At 48.7% G+C, this 27,965-nt stretch overlaps 8 protein-coding genes across 8 annotated transcripts; 5 read left to right on the top strand and 3 right to left on the bottom strand.

The window, feature by feature from the left end:
• Positions 1–6,618: 6,618 nt before the first annotated feature.
• CDV56_108035 (putative bZIP transcription factor) lies at positions 6,619–8,628 on the top strand (the record flags this gene model as incomplete). The annotated part of the gene is made up of 2 exons (XM_026761654.1): positions 6,619–7,424; positions 7,509–8,628. 2 exons carry the CDS (start codon positions 6,619–6,621, stop codon positions 8,626–8,628), a joined length of 1,926 nt encoding a protein of 641 aa, XP_026615194.1.
• Positions 8,629–10,563: 1,935 nt separating this feature from the next.
• CDV56_107903 (tetratricopeptide repeat protein) lies at positions 10,564–12,417 on the bottom strand (the record flags this gene model as incomplete). Its single annotated transcript, XM_026761522.1, has 6 exons — positions 10,564–10,759; positions 10,867–10,931; positions 11,124–11,430; positions 11,551–11,642; positions 11,692–11,742; positions 11,815–12,417. The coding sequence occupies 6 exons, from the start codon at positions 12,415–12,417 to the stop codon at positions 10,564–10,566; spliced, it is 1,314 nt and encodes a 437-aa protein (XP_026615193.1).
• An 899-nt stretch (positions 12,418–13,316) lies between these two features.
• Positions 13,317–14,223, bottom strand: atp4 (F1F0 ATP synthase subunit 4; the record flags this gene model as incomplete). Its single annotated transcript, XM_026761472.1, has 4 exons — positions 13,317–13,342; positions 13,401–13,623; positions 13,682–14,127; positions 14,193–14,223. The coding sequence occupies 4 exons, from the start codon at positions 14,221–14,223 to the stop codon at positions 13,317–13,319; spliced, it is 726 nt and encodes a 241-aa protein (XP_026615192.1).
• Positions 14,224–14,458: 235 nt separating this feature from the next.
• On the top strand, positions 14,459–16,228 carry noc4 (ribosome biosynthesis protein NOC4; the record flags this gene model as incomplete). Its single annotated transcript, XM_026761391.1, has 3 exons — positions 14,459–14,866; positions 14,922–15,133; positions 15,193–16,228. 3 exons carry the CDS (start codon positions 14,459–14,461, stop codon positions 16,226–16,228), a joined length of 1,656 nt encoding a protein of 551 aa, XP_026615191.1.
• Positions 16,229–16,493: 265 nt separating this feature from the next.
• On the bottom strand, positions 16,494–17,447 carry CDV56_107733 (uncharacterized protein; the record flags this gene model as incomplete). Its single annotated transcript, XM_026761352.1, has 1 exon — positions 16,494–17,447. The coding sequence occupies one exon, from the start codon at positions 17,445–17,447 to the stop codon at positions 16,494–16,496; it is 954 nt and encodes a 317-aa protein (XP_026615190.1).
• A 1,959-nt stretch (positions 17,448–19,406) lies between these two features.
• On the top strand, positions 19,407–20,131 carry CDV56_107619 (GPI anchored serine-threonine rich family protein; the record flags this gene model as incomplete). The annotated part of the gene is made up of 2 exons (XM_026761238.1): positions 19,407–19,550; positions 19,616–20,131. The coding sequence occupies 2 exons, from the start codon at positions 19,407–19,409 to the stop codon at positions 20,129–20,131; spliced, it is 660 nt and encodes a 219-aa protein (XP_026615189.1).
• A 1,082-nt stretch (positions 20,132–21,213) lies between these two features.
• CDV56_107535 (uncharacterized protein) lies at positions 21,214–22,352 on the top strand (the record flags this gene model as incomplete). The annotated part of the gene is made up of 2 exons (XM_026761154.1): positions 21,214–21,433; positions 21,529–22,352. The coding sequence occupies 2 exons, from the start codon at positions 21,214–21,216 to the stop codon at positions 22,350–22,352; spliced, it is 1,044 nt and encodes a 347-aa protein (XP_026615188.1).
• Positions 22,353–23,482: 1,130 nt separating this feature from the next.
• CDV56_107287 (uncharacterized protein) lies at positions 23,483–27,552 on the top strand (the record flags this gene model as incomplete). The annotated part of the gene is made up of 6 exons (XM_026760906.1): positions 23,483–23,539; positions 23,602–23,627; positions 23,683–23,731; positions 23,783–23,881; positions 23,957–24,304; positions 24,373–27,552. The coding sequence occupies 6 exons, from the start codon at positions 23,483–23,485 to the stop codon at positions 27,550–27,552; spliced, it is 3,759 nt and encodes a 1,252-aa protein (XP_026615187.1).
• Between the last annotated feature and the right edge of the window lie 413 nt (positions 27,553–27,965).

The raw sequence follows: 27,965 nt of genomic DNA, 5'->3' as shown, positions 1-27,965 counted from the left end.
ACTGTACATGCTAACCCACTCTCTTGCACATATGCGCAAGCTTCGTAAATGAGGACTTCGTTGATTCGCACTGAGCGACTCACAGTGGGAGTCAGTGATCCCCATCTTATCGATCAACGTAATTGATTGGACATCTGTGTTTCTCTCGTTATGGCCCATGAAGGGTCTTGTTCAGCGGGCGGAAGACGATACCCCTTAGTATGGCTTCATGGTTTTTCACAATTCAGGATGGCTTTGACGGGTGGCTTTTTGTTTGAGATTGCTTCTTAGTTTGGGCGGGAGGAAACTTGCGGTTTGATACATGGTTGCAGTAGATAGTCAACAATGGAATGATTGCTTGTTCTTGGCTATGGTGCTCTTGCTTCCGACATCTTCTCTCAAAAAAGTTTCATACGAACGATCAAAGCGAAGTCGAATACAAGGCCCTCATCTGAAGGGATCTCCACGACCTCCCTAGACTCTGGGGAAAGTGCTACTATCCGTTTTGCGTCCCCCAGACATTCCTTAAGGTGTGAGTCATAGGCTAATAGCAGCTGCAACGGAGTCAGGTACCCAACTCACCCGGGTGGGTAAGACCATATCATGGAAACAGAGCTGGAAGTATGGAACAAACGAGAGACCCAACCACAAGTTACTACGCTGCAGCCCCCACAGCCATCACAGATCCTCAATGCATAGGCCTACGTTTGTGCCTGAACTTCCGGTAGTCTAGCAGGCTAGCCGCCAACTCCATCCCTGAAGCTGAAACCTGACAGACTCTGAAGAAGACCCACTGAAGATACTGAGTAGTGCCTACCTAGTCCTTTGACAAATCACCGTCATATCGTCTTTTTACTTTTACTCTTACCTCGCGCAGACCGCCAATGGTCTCGTGCTGGCAAGCTGCACAGGCTTCCGCATGCCATGCCATGCCATTCTGGGACTAGATAGGGGTTGTTGTGAGGTCCTTGTATACCTGAGCATACAGGACTTACTGAGTAATGACGATTGATGGGTTTCTGGTTTGTGATCCGTCTCCCATGCTATCTAAGTAGTCTACATGTTGTTCTTGTGTTTAGTAGAGTGTTCTCCTGCTACACCGATCTTTCGGCGGGGACTGTAAGACGCGGGGGAGTTTGACTTGTAGAGCACTTTGGGTTTTGATGGAGGTTGGAATCGAGATGAGTGGCTGGATGTCATGGTCCGCGAAGATGAGTCGGGTCTGGGGATTGCGCGGCGCGTAGCTTCTATCTCGTCGCTGCGTTGACCGCTATAGATGGGGATTGTAAGCTGGGCTGATGTCGTTTGTCTATGGTAGAACGACCGAGAGTGGATTCTGATCGGTTGTGATGCTCTGAGCAGTGAGGAATCGAATGGAGTAGCTACCGGCCTTGAGGTTGTAAACTTGCATCACGCCTGACCTTTGAAGTTGAAGAATACGACACGACACTACCAAGGGTGCAATTTGGCGCATAGGCTGTCGTTCTCGGGTGATAACGAAGGATTGAGGATTTGATGGTAATGTTGGCACGTTTGAAGCCTTGGGGACTACTCTGCCAGGAAAGCTTATGATTACAGTATCATGCCCTTGCAGAGCACAACAATGGCAAATTGTGAGCATCATTGCGATGGGAGGTGTTCCTGAAGCCTGCAATAACCAGAATGCTCATAATCGCCAGGCCAATTCCAAGGCAACGGGGACTTAAGATACCGCAATAGGTATCATGTCTCCGACTCAAGCCAGGACATACCCCTGGCCGATACGGTGGTGAGGATCTGAAAGAAACTCAGTGGTCTTCATGTTTGTGGGCCAGATGATAAGCTCGAATATGTGCCTCATTGGATGCCATAGGATGTCTATGGATTTCATTTTCCATGGCGAGCGGTGCTGAAAAAGCACTTCGTTGAGTACGACAATAGAACAGATCGCAATGAGGGTTGTATCATCTTCTCGCCTCACTTGGCCATTCTGGAAAAGCGCAAACGCAAATTTAGCACTGTGCTTAGCAGGATCTAGCGAGATACGTCCTGCTTCTGTTGCCCTGACGTTCATGGTATGACTGTATGGTCAAGAAGCAGAAACAGGACTTCGCTGTCGGCGGTATATTCGGACATGCTCAGTATGATACTACTTTCGAACTACTAGCCTGAAAGAGAGAATCGCGTAAAATCAACTCACAGGCTACGTACTCCATAGCAATTTCGGGCTCTCCACCGAGTCTTCTTCTGCTCTACAATTGGGTCGATCCAGCATGTACACCGCCAGAAGGGCAACATCCGCAATCATCGTCGCCGACTGGCCGCAAAAAGGTCATATCCGGCGTTATTCCAATTTCCTGTCTGAGAAAGAAAGACGACGACTTTCTGAGAAAGAGAAAGACATTTGCACGTAAATTGTCCGGTGCTATAGGGTTTCACGTGTTCAGCGTTGATGGGTGGACAACCCGTTGGATTGATTCCGCCCGCTTTTCTTAAGTTCCCTGAACAGTTGATGAAGTCAATGTTTCAAGGTAGGATTTGGATCTGATTTGCTCGACTGTGTTTGGAGAGGGTAAGACACCTCGCTGTTATTCAACAAGTGTTCTGTTGTCTGCACAATGGCATTTGTCTCTCATTCGTAGCACGTGGAAGGTACTTCAGCCTTATTTCGGGGTCAATGTTCACAGAGGTGTTAATGACCTCTAGTATCGTTTCATCAAGGTGTCATTTCGCCAATTCAGTGCCAGCGACAGGAAAAGCGTGGCACTAACCAAGAATAGTTGACTTGCGTATCCATCTACTCCACGCTGTTGACAATGGGCATCACCTGGTCTTGATCATAGCTTCGAACATCATGTATGCTACCCGAAACAGCAGCTGGTCGTCGTGCTTCCTCATTCGGAAATGGAAAAGAACACGGTGCTTCGAGAAGAGTGAGTCATACTTGCTCTTCTGGGGCTGTGGAGTCCCTAATTCCGTTTCATCTCATTGCTATGGAGACGCATGATGCCATGCTATATGCCAATAGGCTGAAAGCCAGGCTGATGGAATAGGGTTGCTGGCAGGAACTGGGCCTCAACACCGCTACCCGTGCTCAATTCCTGGATGCCAGTGCTGAAGTGGATGTAGGTTGGTTCGTGTTCCTATCAAACGGTCCGTGAGAGGCGATCGTTTGGAGCGACTTGATTTTCAAGGCGTTTTGGCCAACTTCTTCCTAGGTCGATCTCATGGTATAGCATACCTAATTAGACGTTCTATCACAATGCCAGTCGAGGGCTTACGGATGCATGCACAGGACTTGTGTTCTTGAGAATGCTAAACTGCCGATAAAGAGCATCAGCAATTGTCATGACTAGGCAGTGGCACGAGCCATATCCCAGCGACAAATGTATTGCAGGTCCCGGGTACCGATCACCAGTTGCAGGCGGGATCTGCAAGACATACCGTAAGGGCATATTTGCGATCCATGACGGAGTAGAAATTGTCCTTATGAGAGAGTATCATGATATTATTACTAGGCTTGACATGAACAAGCTGATGGTTAGCTCTTTAGCACTCGTCTACAGTCAGGTTAGCCAAGTGGCTCGAGAGGACAGGCTCGGGAATACACTTCGACCCAAAACTCGCCTTATCTCTGCATGAGAACCAGATTGACGGAAGTTGACCTTGTGGTAGCTCAGAGAACTACCTGCTAATGGCATTGTGACTTAAATTCCCCGACTTTCGTGCAGTAAAGCAATGGTGCCTTATTTGAGTTAGCCCTCAGCTAGACAAAGTATGTTCAGTTCGGTGTCAGTCAGGCTCATTTTTGGACTAATGCTCATCCATGCTAATGGGGATTAGACAGAGTCAGGAAAGGAGTCAGCTGCTACGTGGAAAGAAACTCTGAAAGGTTGTTCGTGTAGACATTCGGCGGCTAGGCAAACTGATAAGAAATAAGGCAAGGAAAGTAATTATACAGAATCACAGATTATGAGCTTTACTATGCAAGATGCACAAGATCAGTACCTAGGAATGAGCATGATCATCCTCGTAAGAATGGCAAAGTCTGTGCTGCCCGTAGAGGATCGAATCCGATCTGTCTGTGCTTTCCTGCATCCGCTCTGCTTCCGCGGGCGGCCATCTTCCAGTGAAAGAAGCACGGGCAGAGCAGTGACAGACAGACAGAAGAGGACCATCATCTTGGACTAACCAGAAATGAATAAAAGGGCCTTTGAGTGGATCATGGAATGAAATTGGGATCAATGGAACTTACCTGCGGGCCGGCCCTACTTACTGTTCCAGAATTGGGAAGGTCATGTCAGTGTAGCGACTGACTATGGCACCAAGTATGTCTTCATGAGTGTACGGTGTGGAATTGCCTCCAATTCAACAATAACCACACCCGGATTGATTCCCGAAATGAAGTTGGTGAAGCGAGCAATGAGCTCGACGGATCAGACAGCTGAATGGGATCAACGAGGAACAGTGTTCCTCAAAGGGTACTTTTGACACGGACTTAACCTTCTACCCAAATCCCTGGGAAACAGGAACCGAGGGAGCTGCAAACAGGGTTAGAATTTTTAATATTCACTTCCTCAAGGTCCGTGAGGACGTCACACTGCTTGTCGAACGATTGGTCCTGCCGTTCTGAAATGAGGGAATCATGATACTGTCTTGTATGACATTCTGTTCATCTGATCAGTACCTTGTCCCAGGATTCTTTTCCTACTTTGGCAAAGATCCAAGTCTAGAACGGTACAGTAATTTATGAGCACTGGACCAGATTGATTGTGATTCATCGTCCAGCACTCCGTATACTTGATGCTTGGTCGATCATGGGAGCGGTGGACGATTCAAACAGTCGCTGGTTAGTAAATGATGAGCGCACAGACAATCAACTGTCTTTGGGCAGCATTCAAGATTCACAGCCGATGGGCCCAAGACGGCAATATCTTCTGTATTCGTTTGATGACTCGCGATGTGCCAATGAGTCTTGTTCAACTTGAGACAAAAGAACGACCATTTGGGGTGTTTTGATGAACCTATGAAAAGTTCACCATGGCAGACAGTCAGTCCATGAATCGTTCGAGAAACAGGAGACGAGAGTGGGGGGTGGAGATCATTGACTGTTTTCGCTATACACGGTAATGTCATATTGATAGGCTATCAATAAGCAAGAACTAAGGAGCATTGACCCCACTCAAAGGTAAACAGATTAATGTCATGACTGGTTCTGATGCGATACACAGTGAGTACATCCATGGAACCTGGGTACATGTCAAGAGCTTCCACTACCTTAGACTTATGAGATCCAGACAACATTCCAAGGCAAGATCCATCATGCCTTGTATTTTCTACTGCTGTGAAGTATGTGATCTGTATGTCGAATTGTAGAGGTAGATCATGTACGGAGTACTCAGACAGACATGTACTGCTTGGTCATGGTGGGGCGATCATCAGTATTGATACCCTACCATTTTCTTCTCAACGATGGTCCTAATGGAAGATACTAACTAGTATTATTACAATCTAGGTACAGTCCTTAGCTGAACGACCCTGCGAACCATAACGAACAGTCTATTATTATTACATTGACAACAGCCATGAATAAGTATCATTACCCATATTGTCTGATATCGGATAAACTGCGAGCAAAAAGCAAAAGCACGTTCTGAGAGACTAGAACAGATTGGGAATCCTCTATCTCAAGCTGGAATAGTCCCAAGGACCTGATTATTCATCCCATAGCGATCACGGGCTTTCCCCCTGCCATCTGCACGTCTGCCCAAATGTGCACGAAGCATCCAATGGCCGAAGCTCGTTAAACTCGGGAACGGTCAGAAATCGTTTTGCCTTGTCTTAGACTTTTCCCGCTGACCGCCGGATTCTCTGGTGCTTGGTTCCTATGGGATTATGTTCATAGGAAGAGGAAGCGTTCAGTAGGAGTTAGGATCTGTTGGAAAGAACTCCGTAGTCAGTCAGGTAGGAGTGGGATCTGTTCAGCAGTGGTTGAAGCACCCCCCCGTAACTCATATTATTCGATATTTGTTTTTTAGATTATTTTGCGTGCCTTTTGCTTGTCTGATTTTTATTGATTCTACTACTATTCTAGTCTTTATTTGGGTTGATTCGTGATAATCTGGTCCCAATCTACCATCACTATCGACGATTGTATCAGCTCAAGGACCAGGAAGATATATGGACTTCTCCCCTCCCTCATCACTTGCCCTTGTCCCATCATACAACAACAATTAGCCTCAAAGCCTCATCTCGAAAGAGGTTCTTCTTGTGATCACATTCCTCTTATTTTCATCATTCTTCTTCTTCCTCTTTACCTTCGCCTTCTCCTTTCTATACCCTTCAAACGATTATCCTTTACTTCCTTCTATACTTCCACCTTTCCAGATCATCACGACTTCTCCTCTTCGGTCCTCCGTACCTTCAACATCTTTACCTTCTTCTCCTTTCGTCATCGGTTACACTTGATCTTCTTGTCGACCTTTTGTTTCTTCTCTTCGTCCTCTCATCTACCACCAAAGCCCCGCACCTCGACTTGTTTTTATTTTCCGTACATCCAGTTTACACACCGCCTCTTGATTGCCCTCAATCTACGATTGCTACGACCTTTTGCATATACTTTCTTTTCGGAATTTGAGCATACGCACAGTATCTGCAGTCATGGCGAGATATTCTCAACCATCTTTTGACTTTTACCACCAATCTACATCAACTCTGGGGACGAAACCCTCATATCCGGAAGAGGACGAGATGAGCGTACTAGATGACAAGATCCTGGACTCTACTTCCCCCGAACTGTCTACCGTTCCCGACCACCGACGTTCTTCATATGATCATGCGCCAGACGCGTATTCGCATCGGGATTCAGTCTGGTCGGATTTTTCGCAACCAGTCCCCAGCGGCCAGTCACGCCACAATTCTCAAGTCGGCCATGGTCTTTATGATCCCAACCCCAATCCTTTCATGCGGGTCGATGGTGCTCACCCTGCCTCAGCCTATGGTCATCAGACATCCTGGTCCTTGTCCAGAGATTCCGGCTCATGTACCCCGACTGCCATGTACGAGCATTTCCACCCGGATCTGGAGAACAATTCCTCTGCGCCCTTCTCCGGCGGCGCCGTTGGGCCAGTGAGCGCCATCAACATTGCATCCATGACCTATCGACCAGGCATGGCTTTTGCGCCTCCGGGTGCAATTGCTATGTCCCCACAGTCCAGTCAGGGCTGGATGCCTGCATCGACGGATATGCCCGATGCTATCTCGCGCCCCACAAAGAGTCCGACCTATCGCAACAGCTCGCCGTTGAGTGTTCGGCGGGATGGCATTCGGAAGAAGAACGCCCGCTTCGAGATCCCTGCTGAGCGAACATTAAGCAATATCGACCAGCTGATCAGTCAATCGACGAACGAGGAAGAGATCAAGGAACTGAAGCAACAGAAGCGTCTGCTCCGAAACCGTCAAGCTGCGTAAGTACTCTCAAATACCTCATTGGACATATCTCCGTCCTGTTTTGTTTTGTTTCGTTCTGCTTACTCCGCATGGTATTCTAGACTGGATTCGCGTCAACGGAAAAAGCTCCACACTGAGAAACTTGAGGAGGAAAAGAAACATTTCACTCAGGTTATCAGTGACCTCGAAGAAGCGTTGCAAAACATGAAGTTGCGTGAGGCTGAGCTCCTCCGTGAAAAGAGCGAGTGGATGGCAGCCCAGCAGCAGATCAACCAGTACATTGAAGGCTTGCACATGGATAAGGATGAGATGATTCGCGTGCACACTCTGGAGACGGCTGAGCTTCGAAAGAAGAACAATATTCTCAAGGAGACTGTGGAGAAGCTTGAGAGGCAGATGAGATCATCGGCTTCCGCTAATCTCAACACCGACTTCTCGGACTTTGAGAATTTAACCATGGACAATACACCTTGGGAAGACTTTACCATGTCAAACGGTCTTCCTCTCGAGGCGGAGTCGACTCCTGTCACCTCCACAATGCAGTCATCAGCAATGGTGATGTCCACGAACGACAGGGCTACCGAAAAGAGTACCACTACCGGTGACTACCCTTTCAGCTGGAATGCCTTCTACATGTGCCTGCTCTTCGGCGCCTTCCTTGCTTCGAACGGCCCATCGCTCTCCGCTCGCTCTATTCCGCAATTGTCAGAAGAGTACCGCGCTGAGTCTGCCAACGTCCTGAAGGCTGTTCTCGCCGCCTCTCCGCCAGAGCTTACACAGGCGAACACTCAACAAGCGGTGGCCTCCTCGTCCGCTGCTCCAATGCCAACGACCATCAGCGGAGCAGAAATGGCCCAGATGACTACTGGTACTACTCACGGCTCCAACCTTGACGAGCTTCACAACACCCTCGCGATGCCTACCAAGGAACAGGAGCAACAGCAGGTCTTCTCCCTCAATGCCGAACAATACAATGCCTTGACCACATTCGACGAGACTCATGTCGACTACAAATCTCAGCCCTCTAATCTGCAGCAGGCTTTGGCCGCGATGCGGAACAATGTTGCCAAGCTGCCGAACAAGGCTACATCCGACGTGTACACCAGATCTTTGATGTGGGATCGAGTTCCCGAGAAGGTGATTCGCGATTTTCAACGCATGGTTCAGGAATATGGCGCTTCCCCCATCAAAGAGGAGCAGTCCGGCTTCGGTCAGACCTGAATAGTATAACCGACAGATTGTCCGTCACAGCGTACTTTTAGTCATCTCGTCTCATTTTTCATCGCCATTTTCAGCCAAAGTCACCTTACCCAGCTTGCCTGCCCTTCACCAAAGCAATTTGCTCAAACATTTCGTTCTACCGCTTCACTTCTCGCCTTTAACAACGATTTCCTTTTTCAGACAAACATCTTCCAGCGCCTTATGCTGTCGAGCTACGCGACTCTCCTTTGGCCAGATTTAGCCAGAATTTAGCCGTATGCATGCATAGACAGCACCATCAACTCTTCTTCTACTGGATATATTCCACAAATTAGCCACTATTCGACTTTTTCTGACGAATTAGCGATGTTTTCTTTATGGTTCGTGCTTTTTTTTTTTTTTTCGGTTTTGTCGGCGTACATCTGGTTCTCCTTTGTCATGCATCGGGCCTGGGAATGACTTTCTACGAACATTCAAGACACCTGCATCTGTACTTTTCTCTTTTTATCTGGTCCCTGTTACCCTCAGGGTTTGGCATGTTGGGTTTGGGTGGGCCTCATGGTTTTGCAAACAGACACATGGCACAACAGGACAGAGCGTGTTTGTCGAGCGATCGACAGGAATCTTCCATTCTTATTTTGTATTCGGGCTTGCGTTTCTACGTTCTTCATTTTATGGGGGTTCTATTGCATATGTTTGTGGATATGACTGAGCGAGGGCGGCCATCCTGTTACGACTGTTATGATACGACGTATATGACTGAAGCGTGTGTTGCTCTTTGTTGTCATCTTGATGTTACTGTTTACCTGGTTTTGATTTGGACAGCCGGGCTGCCATCGACGGTGGTCATTTGAGCGTTTTCTCTGCCTTTCTGCTGCAGGCACCTTTCCTACTTGAAGTGGCCTGATTTTCTTCTCTCATATACTCCCATGACCCGGTCATTCCACCTGGTCCTGATATTGTACACGGCAGGATTGCATGATCGATGTTCATGCACTTCTTGTCTCTTGGGCTCGTCCTTCGTGCCTGACCACTCTTTCTGACGAATTTACTTTGTTGAACGTGAAATTATCCGATATCATGTTACTGTATATAATAACGTTCCGGGCAGATGCCCTCGAATCTTTGTCATGAAACGACTTGACGATACGAATGGTTGACATACGCTACATCCTGATCGTAGGCTCTATTCACGTAGTATTACTGCAACACTGTTGCATATCGTCCCTCTGTCGTTGTAGTCTTGTCAGCTCGAGATCTGGGCAGCAGCGCCCCGATCCTCGGCTACTGCTCCTCTCTACACAAATTAAAAATAGCGAGTCAGGCAGGCTACCACATAAACCTACAATACGAGAGAGTCGAGAGACCTTACATCAACTTACCAGTAGTCTAGATACCTAGCTCGTACCCAGAAAGCCAATCTCCGTGGCTTGCTTCCAATCAAAGCCACCAGAGCCGTGGCTGATGTGAATACTAGGGACGGAGTACGGAGTACAGAGTAGTGTACGGTCGTGAAAACAAAGTACATGTGCAGCGATCGGGCTGCAGTGCAAAGATGAGGCTGCATTGGGTCATAAACGCATCGTCCATTAGAGGGTCATGAATCATGCTTATTCATATTACCAAGTATGCAATAATAATGCGGGTATGCGGGTTATGGGTCTCGTCAGGCAGCCGGCAGCCGGCAGCCCTATACATGGATACCAACATGACACTGAAGTAAACAATCCCAAGAGACGGGGCGAGACCCCGACGAACAAAGATGAGCGAGCATCTTAGGATTTTCTTCCGGCCAAAGCCTGGAAGGGGGTATCATTTGGCGGCTGTCGGGTTCGTCCGTGTCAAGCACTAACGAGCCGTGCTCACTGTGCAGGTCTGCTTTATTTGGGGCTGTATTTCTCTTTCCATATCCTGTCATGAGAAGCATGTGGGTGTCAGCCTGATGATCGATGGGGTCTAGATGGTTGATGGGAGTTGGTGTGGGCGACGTTGTGGTTGGCTGCGACTGTGACGGCGGCTCGCATGGCGCAGCTTGCCAAAGGCACCACGAGAGCCTATCGCTCCAGCCGTACCCCCGACCTCTCGGACATCATGACCATGAGTGATAATGAGAAGTCGCAGGTTGTTGGCTGAAGACGATGACCACATCACACTGGATGAAAGCGATCAATGGAAAAGTAGGTAGCGGGAGTGAGGTGAGGAGCCAAATGCCAGAAAAGGGGGGTTTAGAGATAATTGGCAATAGGAAATAACACGTACCAGGAGTTTCCTACTATTTTGTTCCCTTTTTCTTCGGCCAGTCGATAATATTTGGCAGCCTTGAACTAAGCGTTGAAAGATCGCGAGTCAGCAGAGCCTTGACGAGAGACCAAAAGTACATCAACTCGGGTGAGAATTTCAAGCTTCAGAAAAAAGCATCAATGCCCGAAGAGGACAACAAAACTAAGCTAGAGTTTCAAGGCTCAAACCACAGAGCTCTCTCCAGACGAGCAGTCGGCGGTCCAATAATGGCGTACCTTGTCCTTTTTACCTCCAAAGCCTTCAAGATAGCACCATGCGACTTCGTTCATCGCATCTGTATCACCCAGATTGGCTGCTGTCTCAAAATACTGTCGGGCAGCTACCGGGTCTTTTTTGACGCCCCAGCCATTACGATAGCAATTTCCCAGTTCGAAAATGGCCAGTACAAGCTCTCCTTTGGCAGCGCCTCCCTTCTTCATACCTGCCTGGAGCGCCTGAGACTCTATTGATGCGGAATTCGCTGCTGCGGCTGAGAGATAGGTCACGGCCTTGTCGGGATCTTGAGGGCATCCCCAACCATGCCTGGGGAGCGACTCAAAGTTAGACACTCTTAGGGTTCAAGTAGTCCTTTGTAACTTTCCATGCTAAGGAATGAATCGAGAAAGCGCTATGGGCAAGACGGGTGGGTAGTCAGGTTCGTACCTCAGCGCAAGTCCGTAGAGCACTTGACTCAATGCGTTGTTGGCACCATTCGGATCTGCCAGTTGACGGAACATATCTGTGGACCTTTCAAGCTCTGTATGGCGAGAATCATTAGTATGGATCCAAGCGATGGGCTAGAACCAGGAACTCGCCGCCAGTCTCGTGAAGACGAATCGCCTCTTGAATGTTGACCTAAGCCCATCATTAGATACTTGCCGATGCACTAAAAACTAAAATGGGCTTCAAAAAAGCACAGCAACTTACATCGCCTTCTGGATCATTGATCCGACTATGACTAGAACTTCTTGACCGCGCTTTTTCCGCGGTATTTGTCCCAAGGATATTCGACGAAGGACGAAGTGATAGTGCGGGCGATCCAGAAAGCGGGCTTTGTTGCGCCAGAATCGTCGCGCGCTTCTCCCATTGTGCTTCCCTGTCTTGCTCGTCGAATTTATCGTCCGAAATTTGCGGAAGATCCGACGGGATATTGACTGAGCTAGAGCTAGTACTCCGCGAGCCCCGATCGCGATGCAGCAATTGTGATAGCCGGTGTTCACCACGCGGTCGAGTCGGCGAAGCTGGCTCTGAAGAATCAGACGGGGACCTTGAGCGGCTGAATATGTTCAATGATCTTCGATGCGTCGAGGAAGATGGTCGCGATGGATTTAGGAGATCCGATTGATTGTGGTCGCGGCGGTGGTCACTGACGTCACCGTCATAGCTCGGCGGGTTGATAACCTCATGGGACAGTGTATCGGATCGAACGAATTTAATCTCGGGAACAGGACTTGAGGGTACGTCCGGCGGATACTGACTTCCTGAGTCGTTGATCCTGTCTTTCTTGTGAAGGATATCGCGCAGAGGCATCTTGCGGTGGGCTTATCGCGGAGAGGTCTTTTGCGGGGTGGATACCTGGCAATTTACCGAGGGGTCGTTTGTGCGTCTGTCTGACGAAGAAACGAGACGTGCGTATGGAAATAGGGTATATTGGGATTATCGAGCTTCATATATCCTCAATGAGAAATATATTCCAGCCTTGCGTTCTGTAAGCGGCACGGGGCTGGGATGTGGCTGTGTTAAGGCTGTCCTTTGTTTTCTTAATATCATCACGGATCCCTTGGGATAAATTATTCTGGTGTGCCTGATTCGTTTCCATGGTTGGCAGTGTCGGTTGTCTTGGCTCCTGGACCACTGTTTGGCTTCATTATTCACGGCATTATATTATGTTTTATGTTCTTTGCATTGAGATCGTTTCTCAATTGCAACAGGTCGAATTTATGGCTGGACTGTTTCTATTGTGTCAATAGTGATTCTCCATTAGTCAGACCTTCTTATCAAAAGTTGAAGTGCCTACGCGGAAGCAGAACAAGGGACGAAACATACTGATGATTGGAAAGTTTCTTGCAAGAGGAAGCGCATAAATATCATTGTAAGCGATATGGACTACAGAAGATTGCACTGTGCAGATGACCAGCCTACTGGGAGATAGTACGTCTTAAGGTAGTACATAGAGGAGACACAGGGCAGCTATCTGGGAGACCCAGGGATTTGGGTAGCATGGACTACACATTAGGGGTTTCATTGTCTGAATGTTGGATGCACCGGGTGATCAGTAATCAGACAGAAATAGAGAGGCTTTTGGATAGCCGGGGCCGCGCGCAGATAGGGCAAAAATTGGTATTGATATGTCTAATCGAGCACAAAAGTAAAATGGTCAATGATTTTATACATGATGCTAATAACGAGGCTATTCATGTAGAGTCCATTTACTGGGCCTTGGCAGACATGATGCCTAATTTACATGGTAAGCTTGCGATGGACCAGATAGTTTCGGGGCGAGTGAGACTTACGCTCGACATCAGCAACGCTCTGTTGAAGAATCTGCTGGAGGACCTTTGGGTTCTCAAGCTCCTTCTGGATCTTGCCGATGACGGACTCGGCAAGCTCACGCTGCTGGCGCTGCTTGACCTGGCTCTCGTAGCGAACCCACGAGTCAAGGACGGACTTGGCCTCAGCGGCCAAAGCGGTGCGCTGCTCGAGCTCATAAGCCTGAGCCTCAAGTTGGGCGGTTTCCTTCAACAATGTATCAGCACAATTCAGGCTAGATATCAATTCGTAGGACCGAATTTACCCGGGAAACAGCGAAGAGCTGCTTGGTGATATCAACAACGCTGGACAGCTCCTTGACATTGTCCATACGGGCCTTGACAGCGTTGGTGTGGTCGGCACGGGCAGCATTCAGGATGTCCTTGTGCTTCTGGACCTGACCCTGAGCCCACTCACTGTAGACAGGACCACCGTACTTGGCAACGGCGGTGAAGACACTGAGCAGACAGAAGGCGGCAACGGTTTCCTCGTTCATAACATAGAGCTCGTTGCTGATGGCGGCGACGGAAAGACCGGCGGCGGCGGACAGGATGGCAGTCTTAGACACGAGGGAGTTGCCGGGAAGGGAGTCGATGATCGACTGAGCCTTCTTCTTGGGGTCCTCGGCAGGGACGTTGGAGGCCGAACGAGACGCAGTCAGGTTGGCAGCGACGCTGCGCACGGGAAGGGTCGGCCGGAGCCGGGTAGCACCTAGCTGGGGTTAGCGACTGTGATGAGGTGTTTCATAGCCTTGTAAAAAATCGTGTGCGGCATACCAATGGCGCTCTTAGCCAGACGCGAAGCCATTGTGACGATGAGAAGTCCTTGAAAGATGTGATGGATGAACGGAACTGACGAGAATGAGGTCGGAATGGCGCTTTGGGCGGTGCGGAAGACGCTAGCCACATTGGGCTTGGCGCAGCTGACGGAAAAACTGGTAGCCGAGGAATTATCAAAAAATTAACTGTACAAGGAAGAAGAGGATTGATTGCAGAAGCACGATTCGAACTCGAATACTAATATTCAGATTTGTGCGGACAAAATGCCGGCACATACGAATGAAGCTTCAAGCTCGAAGAAGCGAAAGAATGCCAAAGAAAGCGGAGTTCCCTCGTCCAAGCGCCGTGCAGTCGCTGAGACTCAAAGCGATGGAGAGATGGCCAAGATCCAAGAGCTGGAAGACCAGATCTCTGAGTCGCGAAAGTACTACAACAACATTGCAACACTGATCTCGATGCTCAATGCGGATGGAAATGAGGGAAAGCCGAATTTGGCCGTGGCAGTGTCACTCTGTCGAGTCTTCAGCAGATTGATTGCCGTGGGGAATCTGACCGAGACCAGTCGCGCAGCAGAGAACGAGAAGATCATCGTTGCTTGGTTGAAGGAACGTTGTCGGGAATACCAGAAGACATTGGTCTCAATCCTTCGTGAAGCAGATCCTTCCTCTCAGGTTTGTTATCCAGGCTTCTCCTACACTCGGTTGGCATTTTCTGATAGTGTGGTAGATTACTGCCTTGACTCTATGCATGCGCATTATCAACGAACGTGCGACACATCTACCGGGCGATGATACTCAGGTGTGGCTTTCTGGTCTCTTCAAGAACGTATTCGAGGCAGTTGTCGAAGCCAAGAACGGACAGGCATTGAGGTTGGAGTTTCTGGATAAGTTTGCGAAGGCATACGAGGATGTGAGATACTACACCTTCGTGCAAGTCTCGTACGTCCCCTATTCCTCTTTCCCGGGAAATTTAATCTTATGCTAACCTTGGACATCAGTGACTACGCAGAGACAAGAAGAAGCTCGGAAGTCCTCGATATCCTGATCTCGATGCTATCGGAATGCTACAATGTCCCTGGCCCTGAACACAAGTTTGAAAATTTCTACACCAAATCCAGCAGGCAAAACAAGAAGCTCCTCTCAGTGAACTCGCACAAGAAACGAGCACAGGATGCCTGGCTGGCTATACTTCAGAACAACCTCTCCCACCCCCAACGCAAGACCCTGCTGCGCAACATGGTCCACACCATAGAGCCGTGGTTCAACCGCCCCGAGCTGCTCATGGACTTCCTGACAGATTCATACAACGTCGGCGGCGCGACATCCCTCCTTGCCCTCTCAGGCCTCTTCCACCTGATCCAGGAGAAGAACCTGGACTATCCCCAATTCTACCACAAACTATATTCCCTCCTCGACGCCGATCTCCTGCACTCGAAACACCGCTCTCGGTTCTTCCGGCTGATGAACACCTTCCTCTCCTCCACCCACCTCCCCGCTACGCTTATCGCCAGCTTTATCAAGCGTCTCTCTCGTCTCGCGCTGAATGCACCCCCCACCGCTATCGTGGTAATCGTTCCCTTCATATACAATCTACTCAAGAATCACCCGACGTGCACCTTCATGCTCCACCGCGTCGTCCGCGACGAGCAAACCAAGGCCGCGCTCGAAGCCGAGGGCATGGATGACCCGTTCGATGTAAACGAGGCAGACCCGACCTGCACAAATGCCATTGAAAGCAGTCTATGGGAAATCGAGACGCTCCAGACCCATTACCACCCCAACGTCGCTGCGATTGCCCGGATTATCTCGGAGCAATTTACAAAACAGGCGTACAATCTTGAAGATTTCCTGGACTACACCTACCAAGGCATGCTGCAGGCAGAGCTCGGTACGGAAGACAAGCCGTTTAAGAGAATCCCAGTCGTGGAATATCATATCCCCAAGCGAATATTCACGGACAGATTGCTCGAGGAAGACGGAGGCCAGGACACAGCGCCTGGTAGCTTCATGAGAGGCTTATGGAATTTCGCATGACGGGTCAAAATCGCGAAATCTGCATGGCTATGCAGGTAATTTGCTTCCTACAGCGTATATCATTTGGTGTTATTAAATCCGTTCGATTGTCTATAGACGTCTATGCTAAGAAGCTTTTCGAAAAGCAATCTATCCTATCTAATGGTTCTCATTACTCCTTGCTTGACTTGGCAGGAGGTCGTACGAAAATCCCGAGTTATACTTCAACTATACCAAATCATCAGCCAAAAGTGTGATCTCCTTTGAACAAGACCATGCCAATCTCTCACCAACCATAAGTCGAATAAGCCTCTGTCGCTCCCCAGCCTGAAAAGTTGTCGTCCTGATTCATCAATCCTTCGGCATAATGGTAGTACGAATTACCGGAGTGGGTTTCCAAAGGCATGAAGGCCCCGAGCGCTGCAGACTGTTGCAACTCTTGCAATCGGCGGTAGTGATATGGTCCAACTGTTCCATACAATGGATGTGGAGGGTCTTCGAGGTCGTCCCCGCACATCATCTCATTTGCCTCCGCAACAGGGTCTCCGGGATGATAGTCACAAAAGACGTCCAGGGCAAACACTCCACGTTTTAGATCTTCGAAAAGCGTGTTGGTGACTCTGACGGGTATCGCTTCTATTTTGGCACGCATTTTCTCCGTGATGCTTTGGGCTTTTTGACGCCTCCGTCTTTGACGCACACTCACTTCCTCCTCCATTCGTTCGAGCAAATACAGAATCTCCTTCTCAGAGGAAGCTACGGCGACCGCGCGTTCCATTCTCGACGTAAGTTGTTGAAGCTCTTGAGAGACAGCGCGAAAGAGCGCATCGATCTTATTCAAAGCTCTCGCGACGTGAGAACAAAGACTTCGAGCGAGCGTTCTCTCATACACCCGCGCCCAAAATGTCATCCAATAGGCAAATCCAGTCCGTGACTTGCGCAGGCGTGTCAACTCGAGGGTTATGATGACATTGCGACACAAAGCGAGGGTGTGCAAAGCCCCATCGCGCGTCTCTTCCAATGTGACCAGACGTTGAGAGAGGGCCGATTGGGGCCTCTCTGGACCGAACTCCTGGCTTTCATCCGGTCTTTCTAAAGAGCGATAGAATCGCTGTGACCCATCGATACTCTGTGATGCTGCAGCAAATGATGCCGGCTCGGATTCTTGGCAAGTCTGCAGATCTTGATCACCGTATCTGAGGCCGACGATTAGATCACTTTGCAGATCAGTTTGCGACATTCCAGTGCCGGAAGCTGTGTCATGCGACAGAGGTTTGGGGGCTAAAAGGAGCTGGAATATAATCCGATGCTAAAGATGCGAAAATGAGGGCGAAAAACGAAGATCCGTTCAACGAGTGTGTCTCTAAACGAATGACTGTGGCAAAGTATGCCAGGAACAAGATGGAAAGTACGATATTGGAGAAAAATGTCTGAACGAGCGTATATGGGCGAACAAGGGTAAGGTAGTTGATGAAGCAATGTTCCATCATGAGGAACGAAGATCTACCTGTGACATCCTGGCTGCCTAGGTGGGATGGAGTATGAATCTCAAGTGTGGAAGGAACATGGAAGGGTTTCTGTTGATGCAGGTGGAGTTCAAGCAATTGCAACTGGGATGGAGGACAGATCGATGCATCCGGGCCTTCTTGCATTACAGTAGGCGATAAAGTTGCAACATTACCTATCCAGCCAGGCGGGTCCCTCGGGTTGTATTAACTTCCTTACTATGGGGTTGTCTTGTCAGGACATTGATATTGTTTCCGGTTTCGGTAACCATCGAGCAAGTCACCGTTGCCATTGTCATAGTACGGCATGGTAAAAATCGATCATATTTTTAGAAACAAGATAGGGGATTTTGAGAGCAGGTATGCGCTCCGTCGAGAAGAGTGCATCACTGGCAATTGAGTCTGTCCCAGCACCTGGTGACCTGAGATTAGGTGGTAGAAGGAGAACGGGGGTGGAGGCGGGCGTTGGTACAAACCATATCATCTTTTGCAAGGAGAACAAGCAGTGACTGGTAGATTCAAGCTTTGACAGTGGCTGTTAATGCCTGCAATTAGCTTGATTTCCCCTGAGCTCTATCTAGCCTCTAAGCCTCCAATGCAGGGTCACCGACCCCTTGCAGGGAAACACAACTAACTCGAGAATGTCAATCCCAATCAACGAAAGGGGCAAACAACACAATATTTCAGATATTTATTCAAGGGATTGTTTATTCATCATTAGAGTACACAATTGATCGCTGGATGCAGGATCGCAGGAGCCGGAAGCTGGTATTTGACCTCTTTTCCAAGTCTTTTTAGCGAAGCTGCTCTTTTACTGGCTTGAGCCAGTGAGAGATAATCAAGCTAGATAAAATTGGTCAACAGAGATCCTCCCTCGTTGCCGATGACCATGTCGCAGACAAGATTCTCTTTGCAAGCAGAGTGTGTTGTGGCTTCTAAGACATCTAAGACCCGATAGGGGGAAGAGGTTGAGATAATCGTATAGGAATGCCTAGGGCCAGCACCCGTCATCTCAGCCACGTACGGAGACTACCTGAAGGTATCTTAAGGTCAGACCCTTTGGGCCTTGCCCAAGGCCCCAGCATGCTCTTTGATCATCGTCTCGAGTAATGCACATTCAAATTTCATTCCGCAAGTTTAGTTGAGTGTGCGTTGTTGATGCACATTCCTCAGAGCAAGACCTAAGTTATACTCGCCTCTTTGTTGATTGGAATGCGTTCAGAATGCAAGACGCGTCTGTGACGATCTCTCTTGTTATTTTTCCATAAATGGAGTGATTCAGCTGCTCGCAATGATCGCGTGTTCATCACTTCGAACATTCAGTCGTTCTTTCCGCGGGATTCATAGTTCGCACGTCCTTGCTACTCCGTTCATCAGGGAGATATCATCGCCCGTATCAGGAAGGAGTTATTGGACTTGAAGTCCGTGTACTCAACGACTCCAAAGGGCTCCAGTCAATCGTGCCTGCTGCTGGTCTCTCAGGTGGCGCCAGTATATCATCTACAGTCCGCCACGCTGCTGTTCTCGAACACCAGTTCCATCTCCGAAACTCAGGATTTCACGTACATTTGCATCTTTATTTCCAGCAGACTTACTTCAACTATTCAGCTGCGCTCTTGCTTTGACGTTGGTTCATCTCCTGACCATACACGATCAATCACTGGCGTCTAATTCTGATAGTGTTGCAAATCACGATGTATTGGTCGAAGTCCCTTCTAGCAACATGGGTCTGCCTGGCCCAGCTGAGCGCCGCTCAGATGTTGGCCTTCACAGCATGGCCAACCCACATCTCCCAGGGCCAGCCAGCTACGGTGACTTGGTTGGGAGCTCCTGATGTAGTGCGTAAACGCGAATGCCTTTCCCTTCCGTCAGATGATCATCCCTTACTCATAGCTGTGCTTAGCCTGTCACCATTTATCTGCGTAAAGGTGATGCGAACAACCTCGAGCACGTCCAAGTCTTGACTACCGATGCGAAAGGCGGATCCTTCACTTTTGTTCCCGACGATTCCTTGCCCGATGGTTCAGACTATGCCTTGCAAATCCAGCAAGGCGCCGAGGAGAATTATTCTGGACTAATGACACTTGGGAACCCTGGCAGCAAGCCACCAAGTCCTCCGAAGCCTCCATCGCCCACAGAAGACAGTAAGCCGCAGAACGTTTCCAAGACCTCCCCTCAAGACGATACCTCAACCCACAACGGCACCTCACCTCACGACGCGTGGGAAACGGAGGTCGCGAAGGGTAACAATGCCCAATTCGCCAGTGTGGAAGATATGTCCAAGGGATCTAACTCAAACTTCACTCACGGCAAAAGCGCAATGCCGGCTAAGTTAGAAACCAGCGGTGCTTCTATTGAAAACTTGTACCTTGGCTGGGTCCTGGCGACAGCAGGTGTCTTGTTCTATGTCGCCGAATAAAGTAGATTCGGGTGACCAAATTCGTCAGCCACACATCCTGTCATCATTTGCCAATGATTGAACACATTGTCTTCAGAATAATGCCTCTGCTCTGGTTCGTTGTACATAGTCCCCATTGCATTCAAAAAGTTCTGTATGCTGGGATATCGGAGAGCGTGATTTCTTCAAGAAATCAAGCCATGATTGTTATTGGATTCTGTTGTACCCTTCAGGGCAGCTCAAGCACTGAACAATTGTTGGATTGATCCATCAAGCCTCATTCACAATATACACATCACTGCTTTGATTGAAAAGATGAAATTAGGCATGATATTATTAAGATCGATTATGAGCACAAAGCACTTCAATTTCATGTTTCACAATTGATAATGTGGGCTGTTTGACAGGAAGCTGTTAGTGTCCGCTGTTAGCGGCTGGCTCTCCTCCATGGATGTGCTTTTCCTGACTGGTTCCCATTGCTCATTCGTACCTGACCAGATATAAAACCTCATCATTCATCACTGCTGTTTCTTGACAGTAGTGCCTTCATCTATATATTCCTCTGAAACTTATATTTCGACCTGTATACACTTCATTTACACTCATTAAGCTGTATTCCAATTTTGCGCTTTAATTACTCTCTACTGTGCGCAGTTTGTGACAGTAAGTTGATAACTCTCAGTTGCTAGTTTTGAACTATTCCAGCCTACTCTCTATCTATTTGCACTACAACTATGTTATGTGTCTCGGCGATGACAAAGCATAGAACTCATCAAGTCAATAGTTCAGCTGCAGCTCTTTTGCATCCCAGCCTTGATCTCCACGAGGGTATGTCCCCTCTTCGTCTTTTAATGTTTGTTCCAGTCGTCTCCAGCTCCTCAATTCCCATGCATTCCGAGGCTTCGAGATCGCCCACTTGCACCTCCTTCACTTCGCACCTTCCTTGGGTATCGGGGATAGCCTCGGTGTTGCAGGCGATTGCCATCAACGTCGCCTATCTGTTTCCCTGGTGCTACTGCTGAAGGTCCGGTCGCTACTGCTTCGAGCTTGCCATTCCTGGATAACGCTTAGCCTGCATTCCAATCCCCGCGCCCCCCCCTACAATGGCCCGCCTTGTGCGGCCAAAGAAGAATGCTGCAAGGGCAGAAAGTGACGATGCTGACCCGGTGACGCTTGTGTCACCTACGTTAGATTCTCCGAGACCCCCTCGTGTCAGCCTACCTCATGTGGAAACCCAGTTGAATATGCATCAGTACAATGGTTTGTTCGATGTCAGCTCATCTGAATGCCAAAAGACAACTACAGCTGTAGAAACTTCTCCGGGTAGGTCGTTTCATCTCATATCAATGTGGTGATAATCGAAACTAGTTGCTCGCTTCGAATGTTGGATGCTGATTTGACTTTGCACATGTTGTTAGATTCCACATCCACGTCCCCACGTACTTCCAATCCTACGAACGGCGATGTTTCTACCGCCGAATGGTCCTCGGCTGTTGGCCATGCGGCCACGGGCAAATCGGGCCGTGTCATACATAATCTTCAAGAAGAAATCGCACGTTTGACTCGCGAATGCAGTGTATATCGTTCACGGGCGGAAGAAACTCAGCGGATGAACGATGCTTTTAAGATGCAGGTACAGAACATGACCGAACGCCTTCGGAATCTTGAGCAGGCCAACGAAACGAATCTACATTCGATCTCGCGCAAGGACAAGAAAATTGAGGAGTTACGGGCCGAAATACAGAGCGAGAAAGAAAGACGACGCCGAGCCGAGGGAGAGACCGATAAGTTCCAGCAATTGATGAATGAAGCTCGTGATGAATTCAATCGAAAATGCGCGGAGCTACAGGAGATTGCAAATCACGCCCGAACACAGTACGATGTGCTTGCGAAAGCTGGACAACGTGAACGCGCAGATCAGCAGAGGAAACTCAAAGCGATCCGGGATGATTTCCTCACTTTGAAAGCGGAGCATGAAAAAAGAGACGTACAGCTAGATCGCCTGGACGCGGTCATGGCGCAGAAAAATCGTGAGATCGAGATTGGTAGAGAAAGATTCGATCAGCTCTTCGAGGACTACGAAGCATACAAAAAGGCTCACGACGAGGAGGTGCGGGCCTTGATCGAGAGGAGCTATCAAGGCGCAGCCAACATAGATAGTGCTCTCGCCTCACTCAAGGAGACTGAAGGGAAAATGAAATGGGCTATCCAAGTCAAGAACGAGATTAAAGACGCCCGATGAGCCAACAATCCATTTTACGTATAATCAACCCTGCATAAGAGGCACCAAGCAAGCAACAGATGCGCCTTCGAGGGATACAGCTTGTCGGCAGAAATCCTCCTCGATTCCGGACTCAGCGAATTTGAGGTCGGTCCTCTAACTTAGTCCGTGCTGTGCCATTCACCTACCAATATTCTTTCTCATCTACGATTCACGACCATAGCAGGCTCATTCGACCGCAATGTCGCTCGTTGATGTTAGGAGGGTATGTCGGGACTGTTCTTTATTGCTCGCAGTGAGCCCTTTGTGCTCGTTTGACTTGGTGTCCCAGTTGCTTAATGCTTCCTGGAGTTTGGGAGTGCTTGATACCCTAGGACATACACTTTTTCCTCTGCTTGGCGGTCTCTGATTTGTTTGCAAATAGACCATAATAAATACAGGTACCAGAAAAATGCATAGAATAGTCGGCCAAATGTCCCTTGAAGAATGTGATTCAAAGGGGACTTCTTCAACTTCTTTTTCTGGGTCGAGCCTAAGGAGGTACTTATGATTCACTGTATTTATAGGAAATCAATCACTAATCTTACTATATCATAGCAACCCTTTCACTTCCTTCTTATCCTTTATGATGTGTCAATGAGAAGTGAATAGGGAGAATGTCCATACCTTCACTCTTTTCTGCATCTATCCGCCTGCCGATGAGCTATACATTCACTTACTAGCTGCATCTACCCTATGATTGGCTGTATTTAACAAATTAACCACCTTACAGAAAACCCATTGTCATTCATCTCTTTTTCTTTCTTGTTGGCTTGTGATTCTGATTACTCTGAGGAGAAGTTGTCCCTCTCCTTCGGTCTTCGTACAGTGTTGCGTTCGTCTTCCTCCTTCTTCTTTAGGGAAATCAGGAGCACCATCTCTCTACAAGCTTCGCAATATCTCTCGATTGACCATCACTCTTCATTGCTGGATTCTTTTTCATCTTCTCCATTCCATATCTGATCTTAAAATAAACAACCAAGGAATTGCTGGCGAGCTGCTGCTCTCTTCGAAAGACTGCTGACCAGGCTCGTTCTTCGACCACGTTTCTTGTTCTGTCTAAGATCAATCTCAGCTAGTGCAGGCACAGCTGTTTCGCGCGTGTTGACGCAATGGCCACAAAGCAAAGACTGACGCTCGCCTCCATGTGGGCTTTCGAAGACATAGGGGTGAGCTGACGATTGTAATGACAGGTTGCGGATGACTCCTTTGCTGACCAGAGTATGAACAGGTTAAGGAGATAGAGGAAGAGATCAAGTGTGTATCGACCATAGCACGCATGCTTGTCTTTCAACTGACGCGGCAAAACCAGGAACACAATCCTTCAGGTGGATTCGCTCGAATATTTTAAGACAGACGATGTTGGTTCTCATATCCTTTCACGTCATTGTACCTAACTAGAATTTCAATAGGTACTTGTGACCAAAGGCAATGTCGAGAGCTTTGTCTCAAAGATCGCATCTGCATTTGCCGGCTTCATCGAAGAGCAGAAAGACAAAGATCTCCTAGACGTGAGGCATTTCTTTTTTCTTAAAGGATGTGGAAAGGTCAAGTAGCGGTTTATGCTGATTATGGTTTTGATGCAGATGCCACGAGTGCGCCAACTGGATGTCCCTGCAGTGCTTTCTGATGAGGGGGTTCCCGCCATGATCACACCTGAGAAGCATCAAGGGCCGAGTCTGTTGGCGCTGGACGATGATTCCGACGAAGATATCGTTCCTTACTCGAGAAATCATGGTACCAAGTTCTGGAAATCTCCTAACGGGGGGTTGGGCTGCTTTTCCAGCGACTTTCATGACGTCCTAGCTGGTGTTGCCACTGCCACAGGCACCGAAATCGCAATAGTGGATGAACTACAAGGCATACGGGTTTCCGGGACCACCGAGGATGTGGACGATGCTCTGACGAAGCTCACTCAAATTGAGAAGCCCTTGGTCAGTAGGCTTGCTGCTCAAACCCCATATTTATCACCCTTCATTGACGACTGACGAGCTCTTGCTAGTTATTCCTTCTCGCTCCCAACGTCACAAACATCATGATAGTCCCACACAAGGACGATAGCCGCTTCCGCATCCAGCACTACAACAGCGTGAATCCTGATGCTCCCCGTCGTGTCCTTGAGGATCCAAAAATGTGTTCTACCATTGATTTTGGTCGAATGTGCGTCACCGTGAGTCTGTCCTTCGACAACGATTCTCAAGTGTGGACTATACCCGACAATCGTCTCAATCCTCCACGCATCAGCGAGGAAACTGGACCATCTCGCATCTGGAATGATTTTACCTTCCAGGAAATTGGAAAGGCGGACGAGTTCGTTGGCATCGACTCAATCATCGAGAATGACCCGGCAAATCCTCAGACCTTGATCTCTGGCATTGCACCTCCGCATCCTTTCCTCACTGCAGACAAGGCCAAGCAAGTTAACCAGTGGGTTGTGGAGAGGGCTGAGATGCAGCCAACCGAGCATGGACCCGAGCCCGAGCTTGAGCTTGAGTCTGATTTCGAGCCTCAGCCCGAACGTGAGCGCCGCGACGTTCCCCAGCCTAACCCCAAGCGCGAGACAACAATTGCCACTGAAAGCAAAAGACCTCCTGGAGTGAAGACGCGAAAGGCCACAACAACGACCAAGGTTGCAGCGCCATCCGAGCATCTTCAAGCAAATGAAGCCAAGCCGGTGGCCATCGATCTCACGCAGACTACTGCCACCCCACGTAAGCGTTGGACTATGCTGTATAGTTCCGGCGCGGAGGATGCAACTCCAGATGACAGTGACGCGCTTAACTCTGGAAGATCGAATTTGAACGATATGCTCGAGCTTTCTGGCGATTTGCTGGTACACGCGAAGCCTCAAACTCCAGAGAACAAAGTACGCCTTCCGGACAATTTCGACGCTGGCAAGTATGGTCTGAATCAGTCTCTTCGCCAAACTCCTAAAGAAAAGAAGAATAGTCCAACCTTCAAGAGAATTATGCCTGTCAAGTCCAAGAGGAAGCCAAGCGACCCTAACGAGCTTATTGACGTCTTTGGGCCCGCGAATAATGCTGCCGTTGGCACTCCATCTCGAATCTCGTTCAATCAGCCTCCGTTAATTCCTGGCAGCTCGGTCCATGCGTATACCTCGAACAACCGAAATCTGTGTTTGCAGGAGATGTCTGATGCGAATTCTAAAAACATCAAGTTTGGACTTCCGAGCTGCAGGATCGACGTTCATAGCATTCCTTCTGGATCTGGCAGCACCGAATCCATTTTCGGCCGTGGAGCAATGGGTGATGGAAATCTCCAGGAGCAGGAAAACAGACTGTCATTTCTGAAAAAATTCCTTCAAGATCGGACAGACGAGGTCCCTTATCCCGGCGGTCATGGTCAGGCCCGTACGTCCAGGCGCGAATTCAACAAGCTGCTGGTGAAAGAGAGCCTGGCAAAGCTTGAAACTGCCCATCGAGACCACGATAAACAAGTGTCTGATGAAATAAGTACCAGAGAGTTCCATCATACCATGGGTCACAAGACGGCAAAGCCAACAAATAAAGCAAAGAGCAAAGCTGAGGTTAAAGCGAAAAGACAAGCCACGCTTGAGGATGCTTGGGGGCTCTTCAAAAAGCCAGTCAAGAAACCTTCGGCAGATGCGCAGACTTTGACATTTATGCCGAAGAGTACGAATAAAAGCGAAACAGAAACCCTCAATGTGATTGAGAGCGGAAAGAACGGGATTGCTATAGAGTCAGCAGGAAATAGCATGACTCAAGATGTCCAGAATCTATTTGAAGCCTTGAAGCCAACATTGGAAGCTGCTGAATACTTTCAAGGATCACTGAACTTGGAAGTTCAGCTCGGGCTGATATTGATACCGCTTCTGCCAAAGACTTGCAGTGAAGGCTCGACACTCTCTTTGACCGAATGGACGAAGATCTTCCAGTCACAAACTGGCATTCCCTCTCCGACAACCAAGTTTATCAGCCGACTTACGACCTCTGGAACTGATGCTGATCATCTGGTTGATCTGAAGACATCTGCATCAGAAGGGAAAAGGCGCATTTTTGAGCAGGACTACAGTGAATACAATGTGTACTACGAGTTCCACTGTCGCACTGGAACCGGTCATCTGCTCATCATATCGGTGGATGAGCAAGGGAAATTCACCATCAAAAAGCCCTCCGCTGCGCTTGGTGCTGTCAATTTGCACTTCCCATGTCAAGTCTGGGATGCAAGTGTCGTTCTCAGTGGTACCCCAAACGACGCAGCCGTTGACCGAGAGTTCGAAGAAGCAGCCAAGTACCTCATTGAGCACCTGTGGGTTCAACCAGATACCTCACTGGTTCAAATCTTCACGCGGCTACCTCCAGGCGACAAGATTACCGTTGAGAAAGTCTATATGAAACGTTGGACGCGCCATCGCTTCATCCGCCCTCCAAACATCATTATTACCGGCGAGGTGGCCAGTCATATCAGGAGCAATAGTGCTATGACAGCTGAGACTGACTTGAATAGCGATGCCACTAGTAAGAGCCAGGCATCCGTGGGCAACGAAGCAGAGGGTATGGAGAATCAAGATATCTTTCTTCAAGTCATGGAAGTTCAAGATCTATGTATTGGATCCAGTTCGTCCGACGTTCAGGCGGTTACAGCCTGCTGTGCATCGCTGCCTGAAATGGCAGGAAACGGCCGCCAATGGTATGAAGCGTCTCTTGTAAGCTCGGCTATTGAAGCCATTCTGAGAGCGAATGCGAACGTTGAAATTGGAGAACGGACTGACGAATGGCGGAGCTCTGACCTGCTGGGAAGAGATGCCACACTTCTTCATGGGAATGCGGATGAGTCCTATAGTCCGAATACGATGCTCAGCCCTGTCGCCAAGGCCATTGGCATTGCTGGTCTCGGAGATCTTCTGCGGTTGACAAAAACTGTTGTCGAGAAAATGGACGGTATCGGATTCTGGAACCACGGTCTGATCCATGATACAGTACAGACGCCGTCGGTCGCCGGCTCTGATGGCACACTTCTTGGCCTTCCTGTCGCATTGTCGACAGACCAGACTGTTCAACTTGAACCAAGAAGCTTGGAATTCGATGATCTTGAAAGCGTCAAGGACTTTGGAAGCGTCATGGTCACTGCAATGACCAAGAAGTCTTCCGCGGCGTCTTCTGTGAAAGACAAGGAGCAGCTCGAGATCGACTATTGGTAATTGCTGGTGCCGGTACCTCTCTGAAGCCGATCGTTGTTGTTCCCGCTCATTCTACAAGATAGCAATAATGGAAAGAATGGGGGCCGGTGGGAATGGGGAAGACTACTGGCAAGATATCTAGATAAGGGACACTGACCGTAACCAGAAGACGAAACAGCAGTGTGAGAGACGAAGGAAGTTAAAATAAACCACAGATAGAGCGCTTAGCAATATTCTTTCTTCTACAACAGAACGCGATGCAATTCCTTTTAGAAAAAGTCCAGCGTCCTCCTCCCTCTGATCAAATTCTAAATATTTTTTGATCAAACCAATGTAACTTATAGAATGCTTAATTGTGGAGCATCCAATAGTCTATATCTTTGCGAGATGAATCTACCACCAAATACCATGCATACCACATAAAAACGGCACTG

This window comes from Aspergillus thermomutatus (genome assembly GCF_002237265.1).
Source record: "Aspergillus thermomutatus strain HMR AF 39 chromosome Unknown NODE_73, whole genome shotgun sequence".
NCBI lineage: Eukaryota > Fungi > Ascomycota > Eurotiomycetes > Eurotiales > Aspergillaceae > Aspergillus > Aspergillus thermomutatus.
This window is presented reverse-complemented; position numbering and strand designations above follow the sequence as displayed.